Source organism: Zalophus californianus, chromosome 5 (assembly GCF_009762305.2).
Source record: "Zalophus californianus isolate mZalCal1 chromosome 5, mZalCal1.pri.v2, whole genome shotgun sequence".
NCBI classification, from domain to species: domain Eukaryota; kingdom Metazoa; phylum Chordata; class Mammalia; order Carnivora; family Otariidae; genus Zalophus; species Zalophus californianus.
The window spans coordinates 86417309-86440118 of NC_045599.1; the positions used below are offsets into that span (position 1 = coordinate 86417309).

Below are 22810 nucleotides of genomic sequence, written 5' to 3' on the forward strand. Positions count from 1 at the left end.
TCTAAGATAAAGCTGAAAACTGACCACCTCTCCAGCCTCAGCTGCCCATGGTTTCAGTGACCAAGCCACAGCATTGTTCTCTTAGCTCTTTAGATGCTTGATAATCCCTTTCACCAAGGGGACTTTGCACATCCCGTGCCTCTTTGTTTGGCATACCACCTTCCTTCCCTGATCTCCCCTCCCAGCTCCAAGTCTTCTTAATACCATGTGCCTCTCTTGAGGCACTTATCATTATTTATAGCACCATGTAATTCTCCTTCATAGCACTTACCATTATAAAGATTAAACACGTGTGATTTTCATTAACATCTCTCTCCTACACTTGCTTATAAGTTCCACTGGGAAGGACGGTAACTATTTTTACTCATTATTTTGTCTGAGACATATTCTTTTATAGTATTTGACCTATATTAGGCATTCAATAAATAATTATTGAATAAACGAATATATGAAAAAATAGAAAATTCTGTAGATGCAAAACCCAACTAGAAAGTGGGGAGACTATCCTGATCTGATTAATGCCATACCTAAGCTTACATTCTAATTAAGCAGCTAATACACATTTGTCAACCACTGCAAATGCAAAGAAAACAGTGGAGGGTCCAGTAGTAAGCCAACACAACTTGTCTAACAGAGGAGGTAACAGGTGGAAGTGGCAAGTAGGAGTCTGCCCAGCCACAGGCACTGCAGTTGGAGGGACCAGTTGCTGTCTTGAAGGGAGACCTCAGTGTCTAGAGGCAGAGAAAGGAAAGGCAAGTAGGCAGACAAAGAGCACTGAAGGAAAGCATCTTCTGCTGTCTTCCCTGGGAAGCAAAAGGACCATCCACACACTTTTGGGACACCCTCAACTGAGTATCCCCCTACCAGACTGTGGGTAAACCCAAAGGCCCAAGTACTAAGTGTATACCTCCCCCTGACCCTTGCCACGACCTTTTATTTTTTTCCCTCCGTGTGTACCACTCCCAATCTTAGCTGGCAAGAGAAACCCAAAACTTGTGCTATAGCACCATCTTCTGGAAAACAAAAGGAAGGCTCCTAACTACCAACCCGTTGAACTATTGAAATCAAAGTAAACAAAACGTTGCTTAAACAAGAAAGGTGTTCACCACTTCAAATTCAGAGACAGAGGCACTTCTCATCAAACACAATGAAAAATCACAGTCATAATGGTATCACAAAAAGAAAATGACAATTTTCTAGCAATGTAACCCCAAAATGCATGGAATACTGAAACCTAACTGATAAAGTATTTAAAACAGCCATTATAAAGAAATTAAAGAAGCTATAAGAAAACTCAGAAAGGCAATACAATGATCTCAGGAATAAAATTAACAAACAGTTTCTTTACCAAAGAAACTGAAATTCTAAAAAAGAACCAAGCAGAAATTCTAGAACTGAAGAACTTAAATGAAATGAAGAATGCATTAGAATGAATTGGAAATAGAGCAGATCATATGGAAGAGAGAATTAGCAAGCTTGAGGATAGAAATACAGAAATGACTCAGGTGGAAGAGGAAAGAGAACTAAGATTTTTAAAAAGTGAACCCTATAATAACTATCTGACTCCATTAGAAAAGCCAACATAAGAATAATGGGTATACCAGAAGGAGAAGAGAGGGAAAAGGAAACAGAGAGAATATTTAAAGAAATAATAGCTGAGAACTTCCCAAACCTGAGGAAGCAACTTGATATATAAGTTCATAAAGCTAACAGAACATCTTTTTATCTCAACACAAGAAGACCTCCTCCAAGAAACATTTTATTAAAACCATCAAAAGTCAATGATTCAAAAAAGAATTTCAGACACAATCAAGAAAAAAGTAACATACAAAGATACCCCCATTAAGCTATCACCAGATTTCTCAGCAGAAACTCTATAGGCCAAGAGACACTGTAATGACATATTCAAAATATTGAAGATAAAAACTGCGAGCCAAAAATATTCTATCCAGTAGTTATCCTTCAGATATAAGGAAGGAAGTTTTTCCCAGACAAGAAAAGCTGAGGGAGTTTACCACCTCTAGACCCGCCTTACAAGAAATGTTGAAAGGAGATCTTCAAGCTGAAACAGAAAGACAGAAGTATGAAAAACTCTGATTAAGGTGATAAACAGAATATTGTAACTTTTTAAAAATAGTATATTAAAGCTCTTAACTATTGCATATATGTTAAAGGAAAGGAATTAAAAATAACTTTAGCTACAATAACTTGGTAATGAAATCACAGCATAAAAAGAGATAATTTGTGAGATCAAAAATATAAAAAGGGAAGAGAAAAAAATGTAACTTTTATATGTGAATAAAGATAAACTGCCATCAGCAGAAAAAAAGGACTATTTTTTTAAGTAGGCTCCACGCCCAACATGGAGCCCAATGCAGGTCCTGAACTCAGAACCCCAAAATCAAGACTTGAGCTGAGAGCGAGAGTCAGTTGCCTAACTGACTAAGCCACACAGGTGCCCTGAAAAAGGACATTTTATCTGGGATGTTTTATGTAAAGCTCATGGTAACCACGAAGCAAAACTCTATAGCAGAGACATGAAACAAAACAACAAAAAAGCGGGGGGCGGGGGGATACTGAGCAAATCACCATGGAAATCTGCCAATGTATAAAGGTAGACAGAGAAGGAAAAAGAAACAATGGAGAAACAAAATAACCAGAAGGCAAAAGACAAAATGACAGTAGTAAATCTTTCCATATCAATAATCACCCTAAATGTAAGTAGATTGAACTCAGCAATCCAACTATAAGCTGACTGCAAGAGACTTATTTCAACTCTAAAGACACACATAGGCTCAGGGGGAAAGGATGGTAGATGATATCCCAAGCAAAAGGAAACCGAACAAAGACTGATACTTATATCAGTCAAATATACTTGAAGCCAAAAAGGGTAACAGGAAACAAAAAAGATCATTATATAATGATAAAGGGGTCAATACATTAAGAAGCTATATCATAAACATATACACTCCCAAAACCCAAGCACCAAAATATATTAAGGAATTAATAACAAACCTTAGGGATGAAACAGACAACAATACAATAATTGTAGGGGACCTCAATACCCCACTATCAGCAACGGATGGATAAGCCAGACCAAAAAAAAAAAAAAAAAAATCAACAATAAAATGTTGGAATGAATCATACTTTAGGACAAATAAACTTAATAGACATCTATAGAACATTCCATCCAACAGCAGCAGAATACACATTCTTCTCAAGTGGACATGAAACATTCTCCAGGATAAATCAGTTGGGCCACAAAACAAATCTTAGCAAATTTAAGAATTTTGAAGTCATACCATCTTCTCTGACTACAATGGTATGAAACTAGATGTCAACAATAAGAGGAAAGTGAAAAGACCTACAAATATATGAAAACCAAACAACACATTTCTAAACAGCCATTGGGTCCAAGAGTAAATCAAAAGAAAAAGAAAATAACTTGTCTCAAAATAAATGAAAACACAACATATCAAATACTGCAAAAACAGTTCTGAAAGGAAAGTTTATAGTAAAAAACGCATATACTAAGAAATTAGAAGGATCTCAAATATATGACCTAACTTTACACCTCAAGAAAGTAGACAAAAATGGGATGCCTGGGTGGCTCAGTCAGTCAAGCGTCTGCCTTCGCCTCAGGTCATGATCCCAGGGTCCTGGGATCGAGTCCCGCATCGGGCTCCCTGCTCTGCAGGGAGCCTGCTTCTCCCTTTGCCTCTGCCTCTCTCTCTGTCTCTCATAAATAAATAAAATCTTAAAAAAAAAAAACAAGAAAGTAGACAAAAAGAACAAAGTAAGCCCAAAATTAGCAGAGGAAAGGAAATAATAAGGATCAGTGCAGAAATAAATGGAGAACAAAAACAAAACAAAACAAAACAAAAAACCCCAAACAGTAGAAAACATCAATAAAGCTAAGGGCTCGTTCTTAAAAAAGATTGACAAAATTAACAAGCCTTATCTAGACTAACTTAAAAGGGGGGGAGGGAGAAAAGACTCAAATAAATAAAATTAGAAATGAAAGAGAAGACATTACAACTACTGACATTACAGAAATACATGGAATCATAAGAGACTACATCAAGAACAATCACATGCCAACAAATTATACAACCTAGAAGAAATGGGTACATTTCTAGAAACAACCTACGAAGGCTGAATCAGGAAGAATTAGAAAATCTGAATAGACCAATAACAAGTAAAGACATTATTTGAGCAATTAAAAAAATTCCCAACACAGAAAATTCCAGGACCAGATGGCTTCACTAAAGAATTCTACCAAACACTTAAAGAAGAATACCAATCCTCCTCAAACTCTTCCAATATATCAAGGAGAAGGAAACACTTCAAAATTTATTCTTTGAGGCCAGTACTACTTTGATTATCAAAACCAGATATTGATACCACAAGAAAGGAAAACTATAGACCAATATCCATGATAAATATAGATGCAGGAATTCTCAAAAATATATTAGCAAACCAAATTCAAGAACACATTAAAAGGATTATATACCATAACCAAATGAGATTTATCCCTGGGATACAGGGATTATTCAACAGATGCAAATCAATAAATTCATCACATAAAAAAAATGAAAGATAAAAATCACACAAATGTGTGTATTGAAGCTAGACCCCTGTTGTATAAGCATAAAGACACTGCAGTGAAAGTGACAGCTAAAGCTATGGTCCCATCAATGACATCTAAACTTGCAGTTCAGACCAAGGCTCCAGTGAAAAGGCAGGAAAGAATAGGAAACAGTAGAAGACAGATGAGGACTGATTTATCTCTCAGGCAAGACTGCAGATAAACTGAGTCATGTATTGGAAATGGATGTGGGATGTGTGAAGCATGTTTCTGTCACTGGCAGTTGGACTTCAATTCTAATACCACTTCAATCTCTAGAATTCTTTAAATGATTGATCTGAGCTGATGATCTAGTTTTTTAATAATCAAATCACAAAGGCTCAAAAATCAGGAGCTCATCTCTGAAGACCCATTCATGCTCTCTCTCTCACTTCAGCTGAAAATTATTATCAGCCATGCTATCAAGATTCCAAACTTTACTCTTCCATAATGCATCTTGACAGCATGCCCTCAAAACGCATGTACAATACAGAACCATCCTGAACTGTGTTTTCATTCTAAAACTAGAAACAAGAAGGGAAACAAAACATAACCAAAAAGGAAATCATGAAACTGTAAGCTCTCTTTGAAAAGTTGCTAACAGCAATTCATAGCTTAATAATATATACGTGCACAAAAATATAAATCTTCCATTTATTATTGATCCTAATTTTCCTAAGAATTAAATATTATATTCTGAAGAGAAAACATTTTAGAAAATCTACTAAATTATAGAACAAAGGGGAAAAGGAACTAACATATGCAAACTCTTTATCTACAGTTTTTCCTTCTATCTTCAGGACAAACTTGAGAGGATGTACAGCTTTTACATTTTCAAAGATTAGAAGCCTGAGGCTCAGAGAAGTTAAATTACTTCATCTAAATCAATCAGAAAGAAATTACAAATAAACGTATTTGATATTTTGTGAAGGAGACACAGATTTCTTTTTTCCCTTCGTGAAACAGAACTAGAAAGTTTTAAGACATTTAAGAATTCTTTGCAGCTCTCCTTTTTTTTTTTAACTTTTAATACCTTCTTCTCTCTCCCTCTCTTCATATATATGCACTCTATATCAAGGAGGAGGCACTTTCTAGTTAAGTCAGTATGATTTTCACTAAAGCCAATGGAGGGGGAAAAAAAAATCATACTGACTTACTGAAAGTGCCTCCACCTTGACATAGGTTTTCTAATATTAACTAGAGAGATGCAGAGCCCAGAAAAAAAAGTCCCCTAATCAAAATCAAGTTCTGAAAATCAAGAGACAGAAATTGAAAAAAATAAAAGTAAAAACCTTTTTCTTATGAAGTTTTTTTAACAAAGTGCTCAAGGCTTTGCCGTCAGGTGAATTTCACCTGAGGGGAAAGAAAGCATCACAGTAGACGCAGAAGTCAGAATGCACTTAAGTTCAAACTTCCACACTTAATGACTGTGAGTCCTTGGGCAAATTACTTAACCTCTCAGATTCCACATCTACAAAATGGAGATTTTTATAGAGCTATAAAATCTATAAAATGGACAAAATAATCATCTACATCTATATCTAAGGGTCGTACATCTAAGTGCTTAGCACAATGCCTTGTTTATAAAAGGTACTCACATGGGGTGGCAAACAGAATTGTTCAACTTTGACACCAGAGATTCATCTTAATTGCCTGGCAACTTGCTGCTTAGAACTAGGGGTCCTAAGAGTTCCTTCATTTGGTGGAGTTTTTCCCACACCCAACTTCACAAGGAGCCCAGTGGCTATCTTTTACAACCATTAAGAAAACTTCCCAAGGGCTCCAGGTTCTGGACAGCTGGCATTTCTAGCATCACCTATCCAGCTGGTGCCTCATCTCAGATGGCTTGGCAACCGAACCCAAAGTGTGTATTTCTTCCTTGAGAAGGTATCTCTCACGCTTCCATTATAAGAAGGCACAGTAGCACTCAGGCAGGGTCTCTTCCCTCAAAACACAAACCGGGTGAATGTCCAATTACTTCTCTAACTCCAGCACCCTCTGCACAGGATAATGAGAAAGAACCATGTGCCTCACCACTGACCACTGATCTTTCCAATAAAGCCTGTTCTTACTGGACATTGTGGTATTTACCTTTCCCTACCTTGTTGCCATTCAGTAAATGTTAGCTACTCCTCGTTCTATTATTTTGGAGTTTGCTCCACTTATAAAGGAAGCTTCAGAGAAGATGCAGTAGCCTTGGGTATGATGCTTATGACGTCAGCCATGTAAAATTTCCTGCATAAGTGACAACAGATATTCTCAGCCCATTCTTGCTAGTTTCACCTCATATCTCTTCCGTGTGCTGGTCTCGTGAAGTCTTCTAACATAAAACTTGTGAGCAAACTAAGCACAGTCATAGATAAAGTTTTAAGTTAGAATTTTCCAAGTCTTCACATATGTGCAAAAAATTAGTTGTTTGTAAGTTTATAGGGATTCGAGGCATAAGGTTAGAAAATACACTTAGAAACTTCAGAAACAAAACAGATGTGGGAACTGGTTTTTGAAAATTTGGTCTTCAGAGTTCTCAATTCTCAGCCTTAAGGTAAATTTGTGATATTTTTACACACAAAGAGAGAAAAGGAAAATACTACGCTTTGAAGTAGAAGTATTATATGCCTAGTTCTTTGGCTGCAGTTTTATGATACAGTAAAGAACCATAATGATTTTTTTATTTTTAAAAAAATGCTAAGGGGCAAAAAGAGCACGCATCCAACAGCATGTCCCACTAATTTAAGGCAAAACCAAAAACCAAAAAATAAAAATAAAAACAATATACAGAAGCAAAATAATAAATTTTCTTTTGAAAATTTTCATAAAAGAAAGAAGTCAAATCTGCAAATAATTCAGAGTAAAATATATGTTTATAAACATATATATGTGTTTATATATGTATATAATGTTTATAAACATACAAAACACAGAATTCCTGCTTTCAAAGAATTTTATAGGCTAAAAGCACAAGTGAAGAAAAATATTTTTGGAAAAAATTATAGGTCATGAGATGTAGTAGATGCTTCAACAGTAAGGAAGCTCCCATTTTCTCCTTGTAATAGTAAATTTTCAGATTTTCACACTGAAGTAGGTATGCTTTAGTGCTCCAAGTTAATGAAGAAACATATTCTCTTCAATTTCCTGTCCTCCTACCCAACTTCTGTAGGTGTCCTTAAATGTTGGCCTTCTTGCTGTCTTTCACATTGCTACTGGTGGAAAGCACAAAATGGACATTTCTAGGAATACCTGATGAAGAACTGGTGATATGACCCTGCACCCAAAGACCTTTAAGATGTGAAAAAGAGTGGAGTACCCAGCGGGCTTGAATTATGTCTTTGTGCTTTAGCTACAAAACTTCAACATGCTCAGATGTTCATTAACTGTGCTAATTCCAGTTTGTGGACCTGGAAGTGGGAGGAGGTGGAGAAGCAACAGAAGGAGCTAGCTGTGAGACTGCTGAATAGATGCAGAATCAAGCAAATGGAAGAAATAATATTTCCCACACTTCATGGTTAGTGAGCCAGAGATATTTCATCAATGCGGAGCTTAAACTGAAGTTTGCTTCTTAAAAAGCAGAGATTTCATTCACATAACCCTCCTGGACAGTAGAGACTGTTCAGCCAGGCCTGATATGTCTTCAGGCCGCTGAGCTGTAGCCCTACTCCACTCACCTCTGTTGTCCCCAGAGATGAGTCTATCCCTAAAGGAAGCGGGCAACATGCACAACTCCAGGGGGCACCGTTCACACACACTACAGCGTGAATGGTGCAATGTGAAAGCTGCTCCCCTGAGCTGTGCCACATGAGGTGCTCCTGCCAGAGGGATGCTGAGGCTGCTGGGGCTCTCTTGGTCAGGACAGAGACACTAGTTAAATTGCTAGAGCCTATAATGAGCTGTGAAAAATGGATAAGGAGATCACATTTTTTCAAAGATTAATGATGAATGATTGTCATTTACGTAATGAACTGTAGACTCTGATGAGAAATTTAATTTACTAATCCTTCAAAACCTATAGGACTCTCTGAGTCATAACCCCACCCCACTACTCTTTTGTCTCATTTCCCTCTGACTTTGCATATTCTCTTCCCCTATCCCCAACCCTTGCCCACATCCCTCCATTTGTACCTTTCATTAGTATATGTCTTCTCAGTATGTCTCTTTCTTCTTTCCTTCTGCTAGTAACATTTATTTCTCTGTTCTGCTATTTTTTAGAAGATTTTATGTATTCATTTATTTGAGAGAGAGCAAGAGAGCAAGCAGGAGGGAGAGGGAAAGAGAATCTGAAGCAGCACAGAGCTGGACAGGGGGCTCAGTCCCACAGCCAGGAGATCATGACCTGAGCCGGAACCAAGAGTTGGACCAACTGAGCCACCCAGGCGCCCCCCTGTTCTGCTATTCTAAGCACTGCCAATATGTCTCCTCTTCTCTGTCTCTGCTTTTCCTTTCTGTGTCCCAGCAAGCACCATTCATCTCCATCTGCCCTTTTTACTGTCTATTGACCCTTTCCCCTGCTATTTCCTTCATCTCCTCTTGTCAATATCAAGTTTCTTCTGTTTCTTCTGTTTTTCTAGTTTTCTGTCTTTTCCTTCAACTGAACATAATGAGAAGCCAAAGTACACTTGTCCAGTGTTCTCTCTGTGGTCCCAGATTGATTTTCTTCCATGTTTTTTGTCCTTGAGAATATACAGAATACATTTGGGGATTCTACAGTAAATCTCAATACCCTTGATATTTAAAGCCAGCATTTTCATTATGCTTTGATATATTGCAACCTTACAAATATTTATAATACATGCTGAAGAATATTTTTATAATATTTATTTCTTCCAACAAGACTACTGAAGTCCAGGCTGTGTGATCCTTCAATTCAAATGTATATATCTTCCTCACTGACTTTAGAATTCTTGAAAAAATGCTCAAAACTATGTCAGAACACTGCTCAAGCATTTGTCTATTTTTCTGTGGACTTTTTGTGTACACAAAAGCCAAGCCTACCTACTGGCCTCATTCCACACAATTATTATACCACCAATAGCGTCTGCCTTTGGGCAACAACAGTTTTATAATTTTGGAACACAAATAATGATTTAGACAATGCTGAGTTAGAATCTAAAAGCTGGTTCAGTAGAAAAATAATATAAAATGAATAAAACATTAAATTAATTAAGAAGAATAAAAGGGACAAAATTCAAATACACAAAATGAGAATTGGTTGAGGAAGAAAATAACCACAGAATCAGAAGAATCATTTGTGACCAAATAAACTCTGAAAAGGGGATAAAATAAGTAGTATTCAAAGGAAGCATAATCTGCTAAAACTGACTAAAGAAGAAAGAGAAAGATGAAAAGAGACTGATATTCAGGATGGATACTCCAGATACTTTCATGGCATGGACCTCAAACTGTAAGAACTGAATTTATTGCACCTGTGCATTCTGGCTGAATAGCCTTGCCAATAGCCATACAAAAATAGTGATAGACATTAGGGAAGATATGTGCTATGGTGAGCGCTGTGAATTGTGTAAGACTGTTGAATCACAGATCTGAAACAAATAACGCAACATATTTTAAGAAAAAAGAAAAAGAAGAAGATAGCAGGAGAGGAAGAATGAAGGGGAGTAAGTCAGAGGGGGAGACGAACCAGGAGAGATGATGGACTCTGAAAAACAAACTGAGGTTTCTAGAGGGGAGGAGGGTAGGGGGATGGGTTAGCCTGGTGATGGGTATTAAAGAGGGCACATTCTGCATGGAGCACTGGGTGTTATGAACAAACAATGAATCATGGAACACTACACCAAAACAAATTATGTAATATATGGTGATTAACATAACAATAAAAAATTTAAAAAAAATAGATAAATTTGACAAAGAGCTACCCTTAGGAGAGGCATAAGGTACTGATGGTTTAAAAGGGAATTCTATCAAACCTTAAAAGAGTAGGTAATTCCAAATTACTGAAATTCTTTTAAAACATAGAAAATAAATAAGAACTTAGTATTTAATAAATAACATTTTAAATCAGAATAAATGTTGAAAGGAGATAGGCTACTCAATAAATATTGTTGGGACAACTGAGTAGCCATCTGGATTGACAACTCACTATACACACACACACACACACACACACACACACACACACACACACACATTTCCAATGGACCAATGACTAAAACATTCAAAATAAATCTTTAAAAGTACCAGAAAACAATATGACAACATTTTAATCACAAAATGAAAAGTTTTCCTAAATAGATATGTAGTGAAAAATTGATAAATTATATATTACTTAGAAAAATGACTAAGGCAAAAAATACTATAAGAAAAATTTAAAGACAAATAAAAAGTGGAAGGGAATATAAACATTTGTAGCTCTTACCACAGACAAAGGGACACATCAATTAATAGGTAAATAGTTCTTGCAAAGCTAAGTGAAAACATATAAACTCAATGGAAAAAAATGGGCAAAAGAAATAGTTAATTCCCATATAAAGGAAAAACAAAAGGCTCTTAACATATGAAAGTTATTCTAACCACTCACCTTAAGAAAACTATACTTAAAAACATGTTTCACTTTTCAGATTATCAAAACCCAAAAGTTTGTCAACACTCTCTATTGGAAAGAATAAAGAGAAACAAGTACTCTCAGATATTGCTGGTGGAGAAATAAATTTGCACAATTCCTCTGAAAGTTAATCTGGAAATATCTACCAAAATTACAAAGGCAAAAACACTCTGACTCAGAAATCACACTTCTGAGAATTTATCCTGCAGGCATTCTTCCTCATGTATAAAAAGACCTTTGTGGAAGGTTAAATTTTGTGGTAGTATATAGTAGCAGACAATCTAAAACAACCCAGATGCCAAACAATAGGAAACTGATTAAATAAACGGAGCTACATTCATACTAAGGAAACCATCGTAACATATTAAAAATATAATAATAATGAGAAAATTCTCTATGTACTGGCATGAAAAAAAATCTAAGAAATGAAGTTAAATAAAAAAAAGTTAGATGCCAAATGATATATTAGTATGCTAACTTTAATGTAAAAATGGAGAGACCATTTAAAATATAATTTATTTTGTTTACATTTTATAGATCCTGGAAGGATACATAGGCAATTAATGACAGGGAGAGATGGGGGGTAGACTAGGCAAATGAAGGTCAGTAGTGGGAGGGGGGCTTTCACCATATTAAAACACTAATTTATATTATATAATATTATCTATTTTAAACATGAGGAAATAGTTGCTAAGAAGAGAGTACTTGCTTATGATAGAATACCTAGAAGTTGTTGGAGCCAAAATTTGAATTGAAAAAGAGAAAATGAGTCAAATAATGTGGCACATGATTACATATAATTTATATGACTTTGAAATGCAGTGTATTAGAATAACAGGACTATTTTGAATAGTGCTTCACTATACCTTATAGTAACATGTAGAACTCTTTTCTTCATGTAATCCTTTTTGTTCAGATATTTCACTGGATCCTGTTTTTTCAATGGTTCTTTCAAAGGAAGAACATGGGCTTCAATGGAGGGGAAGAACAGTTTGGAAAGAGCATTGGCAATTCTCCATCCTATATATTTAGAGAAAGTTTCATCCCCTACATTTGCTGAGACTTTTGTACTATAATTAGTGAAGGGATCAGTTGGGTCATTTAACTCAGCCTGTTAAAAGAAAAGAAAAAGGAATCAATTGAAATAGAATTAAATGAGAGGGAATATGATATATTTTTAAATAAAAGACAAATGTATGTTCATTTTCTTTGACTAATGTTGCATTCTTCTTATTAAATAAAAATAACCTTTATAAGAAAAAAAGCAGATTCCCAGATTTTTAAAATTATGTTATTAATGAAATAAAAAATTAAGTATGAACAAACCAGTTTTTAAATTTCAAAAATTTAATAATATAATTTCCTTTCTTTTTAAAGATTTATTTATTTATTTGAGAGAGAGAGAGAGAGAGAACACAAGTGGGAGGGGGAGAGGGAGAAAGAATCCCAAGCAGCACAGAGCCCACCATAGGGCTTGATCTCATGACCCTGGGATCACGACCTAAGCCGAAACCAAGAGGCAGACACTTAACCAAGTGCACCACTGAGGTGCCCCTTAATGATATAATTTCTATTTTAAATTTGTATGGTTCCCATACATGAATTTCATATTTATAATATTTATTAAGAAATTAAGCAATCAGTTGAAGGAATGTACATGTTTTATTAAATCAGAATTTCATTTCTCTGTACATAATCTAAACTTTCTTTGAAACCAACAAAAAATCTAAACTTTCTTTGAACAAAATTTGTGTTAAGTAAAAAATGAAAAGGGCTTTGTATTTAGCTCACACTGAAGATGTTCTAGGATTTATTTAAATTAAATTTAATATTTTCTAATCTTTTGAAAAAAAATTTAAATTTAATATTTTCTAACAAAAAATTCCACAATACTTAAGCAATTTTTAGTCAGGAAAGAGCTATTTTCTGAAATTTCCTATTTATGTTCAATAATGTCCATGACTGATTTTTAATTAAACCTCCTTTTGAAATGGCTAGAGGCATATTTTCTCTGGCTAGAACTGGTAATGATAAATGCAGATGTAAGTTTCAAAATCTCATGTGTCACATTTTTTTTTTAATGTTCACAACATGTTCCTGTTAGGAATTCTTTCGTAAATAAATTGGATGCTGCCTCCTTGCATTAAAATTTTTACATTTTTTATTCAATATTACCCATCTTCAGGCAGTTTATTATCTGTCACTCAGGATTCATTTTATATGCCTATTGATCGTATGGTAGAAAATTAAGGAATAGAAAATGTTTTTCTGCATATGAACATCCAACTTAAACTCTTTAAGATGTCAAGATCAGGTTTGGCTCAATCAAATTACTGTTTGAAGATCGACTATTGCATTTAGACAAAATTATAGTGGGAAAAAATGAGAGCATGATAAAAGCTGAAAAGTATAAAGGGTTAAAGCAATGAAGAAAATAGCAAAAGGCAGTTAAGTAAATAGGGATTACTGTGAAAGCTCTGGAGGATGGGAAAGAGTAAAACGTAAAACCATGTATGTTTAAAGTATATAGTATAAACAAACAGTTATGTCTATACTATTCCCAGTTGTTGCATATCTTGATTATTAACTAGGTTGAAATCATACAAAGAGCATTCCTTTTGAAGAAATTAAACTGTGTCTAGGACACTTCGTATTTGTTGTGACTTTGAGGAAATTAATGTCTCAAAGCCTGCAGGTTCATCTGCTAAAAGGTAATTACAGTACGTATATTTTTCTAGCCATTTATTTTTATTTACAGTTTGTGTTCAATACAAATCAATTCCATAGCCTGAGAAGTTACTATGAGTAAAGGCATAAATACACAAATACAATATATAATCCAAAATAGGTGCACAACATTCACATATGAAACAAAATGTAAGGTTCAATCACACACTCAGTAGCTTGAGATCTGTTGGATATGGTTGTTACAGGGTAGATTTCTAAAGATAAAAAAAAAATGACCTTAGTTATCAAGACTACTGTGGGGATATTAGATAGTGGAACATGTAAGCATCAGTGTGTGACCATGTGAACAAAAGATTTTAAGGAGTATCTATTTTTAAAAAGGTTTCTGTGCCTCAAGGCAGCTGTGAAAGATTTACTTTCCAGAATTCAGCACACTTTAGGCTTAGGACCAGGTTTTAACTATCTAAAAATATTGACTGATAACAGAAAGCATTCCAAATGAGGCTATTCTGATTCATAGAGTTTCTTCAAAAAGTATGTACAGAAAGAGTTCAAAAATTCTGAATTTAAGTTTCCACTCTTCACTTCTCATACTTGATTTAGAGTTTAATTCACATATTTGCCTTTTTAATTTCAAGATGTGCCAACTTTACCTTCAAAACAGATTTTTTAAATTGTAAAAAGTATTCAACATATGCAGAAATAAAAAGTATTTTGAAATTAGTTGAGGTCAATGCACTTTTTGGAATCATTTTAGCTAAATGAATCTGGCACTTCTGTTGAATAGGAATAGGTGATAAGTATATAAGCAAACTCATTATGCTTTGATTTGGGGTAGACTCAGTCCATCACTGCCCCGGTACATGTCAATTACTATATAAAAAGTCAAATGCGATGTCAAATCCAAAGCCTCAAAAGAAAGAGTTCACGTCTCAAGAAACAGTGATAGTTAACAATATCTAGAGCACATTGGCCTTAAATTAGGACAGCTGAAACATTAAGGAATTACAGTAACACCTGGAAGTAACTTCTAATGTACATATAGAATCTTAGCTTTTTGTGTTACCTATCTTATGGCATTAATGAACCAAGTGAAAACTGAATCTCTTTTCCATATCTCACCCTTTGTCTCTAGATGAGATAAAATCTATTATCATTTTTAAGGTAGGGTTTTATGTGTCCTGTACTTCTTAAACCACATTTAAGAAAATTCATCTCTTCACTAATTTTGGATGTTGTTTCCCTTCATCTTGTACTTGAAACTCCAGCAGATTTAATATTGGGATTCATTATCTAGTCAAACCCTTCATATGCTGTCCAAACCGTTTAATTTTAGGATCCTCAACATTTTCTGTGTCAATAAAATAAGGTATGGAATTAACAGATTCAATGAAGACCTGTTTCTTCCTTGTCACAATGGATATCTACACACCATCAGGATCGGATTTAGAAAATGGGGAAGTACAGGAGACCCCGCCTCCTTATCCATGGTGATGTGTTCCAAGACCCTCAGTGGTTGCCTGAAACCATGATAACACTGAACCCTATATATGCTTTTCCTTATACAGACATATGATAGGGTTTAATTGTATAAATTAGGCACAGTAAGAGGTTAACAACCATAATAAAATAGAACAATTATAACAATATTCTGTAATAAAAGGTAAGTGAATGTGGTCTCTCTTTGTCTCTCAAAATATTGTCCTCTACTCAACCTTCCTGCGATGATGTGAGATGTTAAAATGCCTATGTGATAAGATGGAGGTGAATGATGCAGGCGCTGTGAGGTAGCATTAAGCTAACTATTGACCTTCTGATGATTGGTCATGAGCTTCATCTGCTTCTGGACCATGGGTGACCACGGATAACTAAAACCTCTGAAAGCGAAACTGCTGATAAGGGAGGACTACTGTACAGATGTTTCTTGGCTTGAGTTTCATAAGAGTAGAGATACAGAACAGAGAATGAGATCATGAAGAGACTAGCTGTTGACTGCAGAGCATCACCACTTTGTCTTGGTGGTGGAATTAGCTAGATTTGGGGCAGCTGAGGTATTCTGGGAGTAATTACTCGAAAGCATTACAACAGTTACTTGATTTGAATAAATCTGCATGGGTAGGAGCATCACCACCAACAGCAGCCCCTGTCTGACTCTGGCCACCAAAGCGTTGCCCAGGTTCCCCTCCTACCCGCACCACATACTGCATACCTCATCAGATACCAGGTGCATGGAGAACCTCCAGCTGAGGTGGGCGCAGGCAAGGTGGTTTACCGATACAGTTTATTCTGCTTACCTTTCCTTGCTCAATTTTTTTTTTATAAGAAAAGGTACTTCAAAATCAATAATATGTAATATTATACAAATATATTACTATGAGCTCTTCCATTACAAGAATGATGGATGAGGGGCACCTGGGTGGCTCAGTCAGTTAAACGTCTGCCTTCAGCTCAGGTCATGATCTCAGAGTCCCAGGATAAAGCCCCTGCTCCCTGCTCAGCAGGGAGTCTGCTTCTCCCTCTCCCCCTGCCCTCCCCTCACGCCCATCCCCCGCTATTGCTTGCGGTCTCTCACTCAAATAAATTAAAATCTTTAAAAAAAAAAAGCAATGGATCAATAAATGTGTGAGTAAATGAATGAACCAACAAAAATAATTTTCGGTAAATTTCTGGTAAAATATATTGTTTCCAGACATAACATTACCCTGCATTACAGAATATTGATGCTGTTTTTTTTTTAATTTTTTTATTGTTATGTTAATCACCATATATTACATCATTAGTTTTTGGTGCAGTGTTCCATGATTCATTGTTTGTTCATAACACCCAGTGCTCCATGCAGAACGTGCCCTCCTCAATACCCATCACCAGGCTAACCCATCCCCCTACCCCTTGATGCTGTTTTTATCATGACTCATTTGGTTACCCCTTGCTTTCTTCCTTCCCAGACCAGATAAGTTGTAGATCCAGATGCCAGTTCTTTCAAGAAACAAAATGAAGGCATTTCTACATCTCTCATCATGGTTCACTGATCAAAAGCCCATGTAAATTTCTCTTCCCCGTTGATGTTCAAGGCATTTGACAAACGGAAGTATAGTCTCAAATATCAGTCAAATGCATATTTACCTTATCTAGAAAAGATTTTGTTTCTTTGCTTTCCTGGAGGAAGTACCAGCAAAATATGGGTTTTGCAATTAGATCTGAAATCAGTTCTGGCTTTTCCATTTATTAGTTGAGGATGCAAACTTTGAGAAATGTTACCTCGCTAGACCTGTGTTTTGTGTTTAGTTTAGTTCTGTCATGTTTTTCATTTGTGATATGGAGATAATAACAACCACTCTCAGAGTTTCGTAAGGGTTAACTTAGCAGGCAATGAGAAGTTCAACAAGTATCCATCCATTTCTGTCAGGAATTCCCTAAGACAGAGCAGCTCACCCCAGAGAAGACCTGAACAACCTCTGCCAAGGTGAAAACAATTATGTTATATTGTCACTTTTACATTAACAAATTTGTGAAATAGAATCATGATTATTCTACCATAGTCATTTCTTTTTTACAGAGTCTTCCTTCTCTTAAAGGAAGACTAATTATTATTATTCTAATGTTATTCTAATTATTCTAATGTTATAATCCAGAGACTTAAGTGCCAACTACACATAAATATATATCTATACTTCTTGGAAGTAGACTAACACAAAATATTAATGAGCATCCCTTACAACAGATACCAAAATCATGAATTTACTACAACTTGGCCTACTAATAAACATTACCTCAAACTCCATTTTTAAACATTATTTATATATAATTTACATTTTTATCCTATATCCCTACTTTTTAGCAATGCCCAGGTAGGCTTTAAAATTCAAAAATTTCCTTACTGCATTATTGAAACTTGAAATTTTTTACTAAGAAATGAATGGCAATTTCTGAATATTTATGTTAATTTTACTAATCTAATATTGAAGTTGGAAAGGTGGGGTTAAAAAATATTTCTCTACACACATATTCTAGCCATGGGTAGGGGCAGATGCCCACCCTTTTGTCTTTGTATTGGGCACAATGGTGGTAAAAAAGAAAAACAGCATTCATGTAGGTTAGCAAGCAGATGGATAATCAGCACAAAGAGAAATTCTCCAAGGAATTATGATGTAGTAGCAATGCTAAATAAATAAATAAGAGTCTCTGCAGAGTTTTTAATTTTCTATCAATACTTAAGGATATGTAGCAAATACATCAACACGTAAGCTAGCTCACACTCTGTTTGACATGAGAGAATAAAAAAGAAATAAGATGGTAGCCATCGCGGCAGAGTTTACAGCAAATTCTGTTTCTCTCATCTCGCTCTGTTGTGTCTCCACTTCTCCTTAAGTAATCCTAGAGCTGGGAATATTTAACTTGTTTGCAGGAAAAAAAATGACAATTTTATTCTTTAAATTTCAAAATTTATATAGAAGTGAGTCATTGGTAGTCCCAAAAGATTATTTCCTACAGGAGTTACAAAATCTCACAAGGGAGGACAGCATGAGAAACTCCTATTAAAATGTGGTCCTTAGGTCATCATTATCCGTCATTACCTGGGAGCATGTTATAAATGCAGGATTTCAGGTCCTAGTCCTGAATGTCTTAAAGTCTAAGAAGAACAGATGTAGTAGATTAAGAAAGGGACTAAGATGGGAATATCCATCTTTCCAGTTGTGTGATCTTGCACAAGTTATTTAACCTCTCTGAGCGTGTTTCCTTATTCCTAAAATGGGATGATAATACTCCCCTTTATCATGTTATTATAAAGGTTAAACACAAAAATTGACTACATTTTCTAGCACAGTGTCTGATATACAAAAATTCTTCAATAAATATTACTGCCTTGTTTATATTTAATTTTGGAGAGAGGACACAGCAGAGTGGAAACAGCAGAGCTCTTGAGTTAAGCTCACTCATCAATGCATCCACCACCAGCCTATATTAATTGTGTTTAGACTCGGACACTCCCATCTGTGTGGGTGATGGTGGTTCTGGGAGAGTTATGGGGTATCGGTAAGTTAATATATGTAAGACACTTAGGACAGTGCCTGGCTAACTGTAAGTCCTACAAATAGTTTTGTTCTCTTGACAGTATATCCTGTTACATTAGAATTCTGCTGGTGTATAAAGAGACTGTACTCTTCCAAAAATACATCTGCCTTTTCACACTCAGAGTTTCCATTTATGTCAAAAGAGGAGCCATATATGGAGGAGGAGAGAGGTAGGTACTGAGAAAATAGAGACTAATAGTGTTGTTTATTCTATTTTGCTGCTTTATAGAGTACATTAGGAGTATAAGAATATCATTAAGAATAAAAATAAATTTTAGTTTAAAGATCTCACCATGAAACATTAACCAAAAAGTGTGTTACCTGATGAGTCAGAGGTACTCTGAATAAAGTCACATATTCATTTTAGCTGTACATATTTCCTTTTGATATTTTAGGTCATATACCAGATGGAAGAAAACATTTATACATGATGACCTTTCCTAGATATGCCAACATATGCTGCTGAATTGCCTATACAGAAGAGCCTTGCTCATTGCAAGTCTCCCTGGAAGTATTTCAAACAAAGCACATCAATTAACATTTGTTTATTATGCCACTATGAGTATATGACAGTTTTTTATTTCTTTCCCAAATACTCAGGCAACAGTTGGGTTTATATTGAACTTGTCAATGAAGGGTTCATGTTTAAGGATCTATTTAGAATTGTTTTTCATTTCAAATATGCTATTAAATATTTCACCTCTCCTGTAACCTCCATTAAGCAGCAAATTTCATGAACAGAGATAACAAGAATTATAGATGATAGGATGCTATTATGGATTAAAAAAGCATGCAAGACATGAGAGTACATAATATAGTTAGTAAAATGTTTACTAGTGATGCAGATAAATTGAGGTATTAAGTATAAAATTTTATTCATTAAATTCAATAGTTTATCATAGGAATTGCACATTTATTCTTAAAGTATAAAAAGAGAAATTTCTACTTAATTCCATAAACATGGAGGTATATTCAGTCCATCAGAAACAAATCCTTCCCACTCTAATGTACAACAGTTTATCATTAAGGCTTTGTTTCACTCTGTGTAGGTAATATAATGACTTTACATGAGGAAAGCTTCTGGCAACAAGGTGTTAGGAGGGAAAGAATAAACAAAGGTTGTCCTATAAGCATATTCATTTGCATTATCTGAAATAAAAGTAGAATGCATATTTTATTTTAGATAGAAGCATCTGAGACACAAATCTTCATAGGTTTTTTTTAGATGTTCTGTATTCTCATTGAGCAGTGAGGGAGCACCTAAAGACTGATGGAGTTTTTACTCCTTGTAGAAGAAAGCTGTTGCCCATTTTACACCAGAGAACTTGTTGCCTAAAGAGGTATCACAGGCTAGTAATATAAGTGGTTCAGTGGAATCTGGGAATTAGTAAGCAATTAAGGAAAATTAAAAAATGTTTAGGAATAAATAACCTTTGTAGTTTTATTACTGTATATAAGTGTTGTCAATGTAGTGTCAAAAAAGAAAAGGAAACCTTGATTTTACCATGCACATGTTCTGTAAAATTAAACACACTTCAAAGATAAGTTATATAGAAAGTGTTCAGACTATTCCAGACACGAAAGCACGATTTTAACAAAATCAAAATATTTGCTGTAACACATTACACCTATAGACCAAATGTGCTCCTTCTTTTGAAATCATTTTGCTTTTGTCTTACTCAGATATCTGAAGTTTAGTTGTTTAACTTATTCTACAGGTTAACTCCTGATTAACTCCCTTAAAAAGGCAGCTAATTTTAAAATCTGAAATAAATATGAATATTATTTTCCTCAGAGAAATTAAGTATGAAAGGGAATGAATATCAGCTGTGGAATTTAGGAAAGAAGATCACATAGGAGTAACACAAAAATGGAGCAAGAAACCACGGAGAGAAAAACTGAGAACTGTATAGGAGCTAATCACTTTGATCATTTGAATAATTAGGTGTGGAGAACTTAAAGGAGTTAAATTAGCTATTATTCCTGAAACCTACTATAGACATGTTAATATGCCATTTAACACTAGAAAAATACCAGCTAAAAATAAACTGAAAAAAACCTTTCTGATCAAAGTCATAAAAATGATGCAAGGAACACCACTGCCTGGAAGAATAAACAGAGCAATTGATTAGACACTTAACTTTATGCCATATCTATACCAACACAGAATTCTTAGCCAATAAAACTACCCTTCAGAATTAAATTGAATAAAAACCTCTTCAAGTAAATGAAAATTGACAGAATTAGCCACCAGGAGATACTTACTAAAAGAATATGAAAGGGTTTTCTTTGAGCAGAAGAAGAATCCCATGCAGAAGGTCGGAGATTCAAGAAGGAAGAGTAAAGAAAGAAACATGCAAACATGTAGGTAAATTTGAAGAATATTAAGTGTAAAAAATATTAATAATATATTGATATCTGTAAACACATACATACACAAACAACATCAATATACACACACAATTAAAATGTTCAACAGGAAGACTATGTAAGTAAATAGAAATAAGTGGAGTTAAAATATTTTTTTAAGATATTATTTATTTGTCAGAGAGAGCGTGCACGCACGCACGCGCGTGCGCACAAGCTAGGAGAGGGGCAGGCAAAAGGAGAAGCAGGTTCCCCGCTGAGCAAGGAGTCAGGTGCAGGACTAGATCCCAGGATCCTGGGATCATGACCTGAACCAAAGGCAGACATTTAACCAACTGAGCCACCAAGGTGTCCTGAAGTTAAAATATTTTAAGACAGTTTAACTAGGAAAATATTAAATTTCTTTATATTTAGACTTCAATAACACAAGGATTCACTTTGTAACATCTTTGGTAACAAGTAAAAGGTGTAACCACCAGACAAAGAGGATGGGATGAAATGGTATAATAAAAAATCTTCCCAAAAAAGGCACAAAATGAGATTCAAAAAAGGAAAGGACATACAAATAGAATGGTAAATAACATGTAGAAATAAACACATATATTGTAATGATGTTAAATGTAAATAGAATAAGCATTGAAATTTAAAGCCCATACTCTTTAGGTTAAAAAAAAATATGGCTTCTCCAAAGAGCTAAACATATAAGGATTCAGAGAGTTTGAAATAAAAAGATGGAAATAGATATGCAAACACTAATCAAAAGACCCATCATAAAAGAAAGCTACTATGATTATACTCATAACCAAAAGGTACACTTATTATAAAGAAGAACATTTTATAATAATGAGAGCATCATCACTGAGCACAGTAGAATTGAACTAGAAATCAAAATCATAAACATAACAGCAAAACCTCCATATGTGTGGACATTAAGTCATGAACTTGAGTAAGCTGTGGCTTAAAATAGAAATAATAGTAGAAATTAGAAACTTTTGAATTGAATGATAATTAAAATATTACTTACCACAACCTTCAGGATACATCTAAATTAATGTGTAGAGGGAAATTAATAGTATTAAAATCATATATTAGAAAAATGCTGCAAGTCAGTGACGAGTACAGTTAAGTAATTTTGGAAGAGGAGCAACACATTAAATGCAAGGAAATTAGCAGAAGGAACTATAAATCTAATATCGGATATTAAAGAAATTAGAGAAAACAGAATATCTGTATCAAGAGAATTAAGGCTTTTTAAAATTTTTTTAAAGATTGATTATTTATTTTAGAGAGTGCACACATGAATGCAGGGAGGGGCAGAGGGAGAGAGAGAATCTCAAACAAACTCCATGCTGAGCGCAGAGCCTGATGAGGGCTCAATCTCACCACCCTGAGATCATGACCCAGGCCAAAATCAAGAGTCAGATACTTAACTGACTGAGCTACCCAGGTGCCCCAAAAGTTGTTTTTTAAAAGACAAAGAAGTTGATTAACTCCTTAGCATGA

The 22810-nt window shown here is 34.9% G+C and overlaps 1 protein-coding gene across 6 annotated transcripts in view; it reads right to left on the reverse strand.

The window, feature by feature from the left end:
* Positions 1-22810, reverse strand: part of TMEM232 (transmembrane protein 232) — a 253105-nt gene that overhangs the window by 115980 nt on the left and 114315 nt on the right. For all 6 annotated transcript variants that reach the window (XM_027605032.2, XM_027605038.2, XM_027605037.2 and 3 more), the window contains one exon: positions 12047-12291. In XM_027605032.2, coding sequence (XP_027460833.2) covers positions 12047-12291 — 245 coding nt within the window. The remainder of the gene's footprint in view (positions 1-12046; positions 12292-22810) is intronic.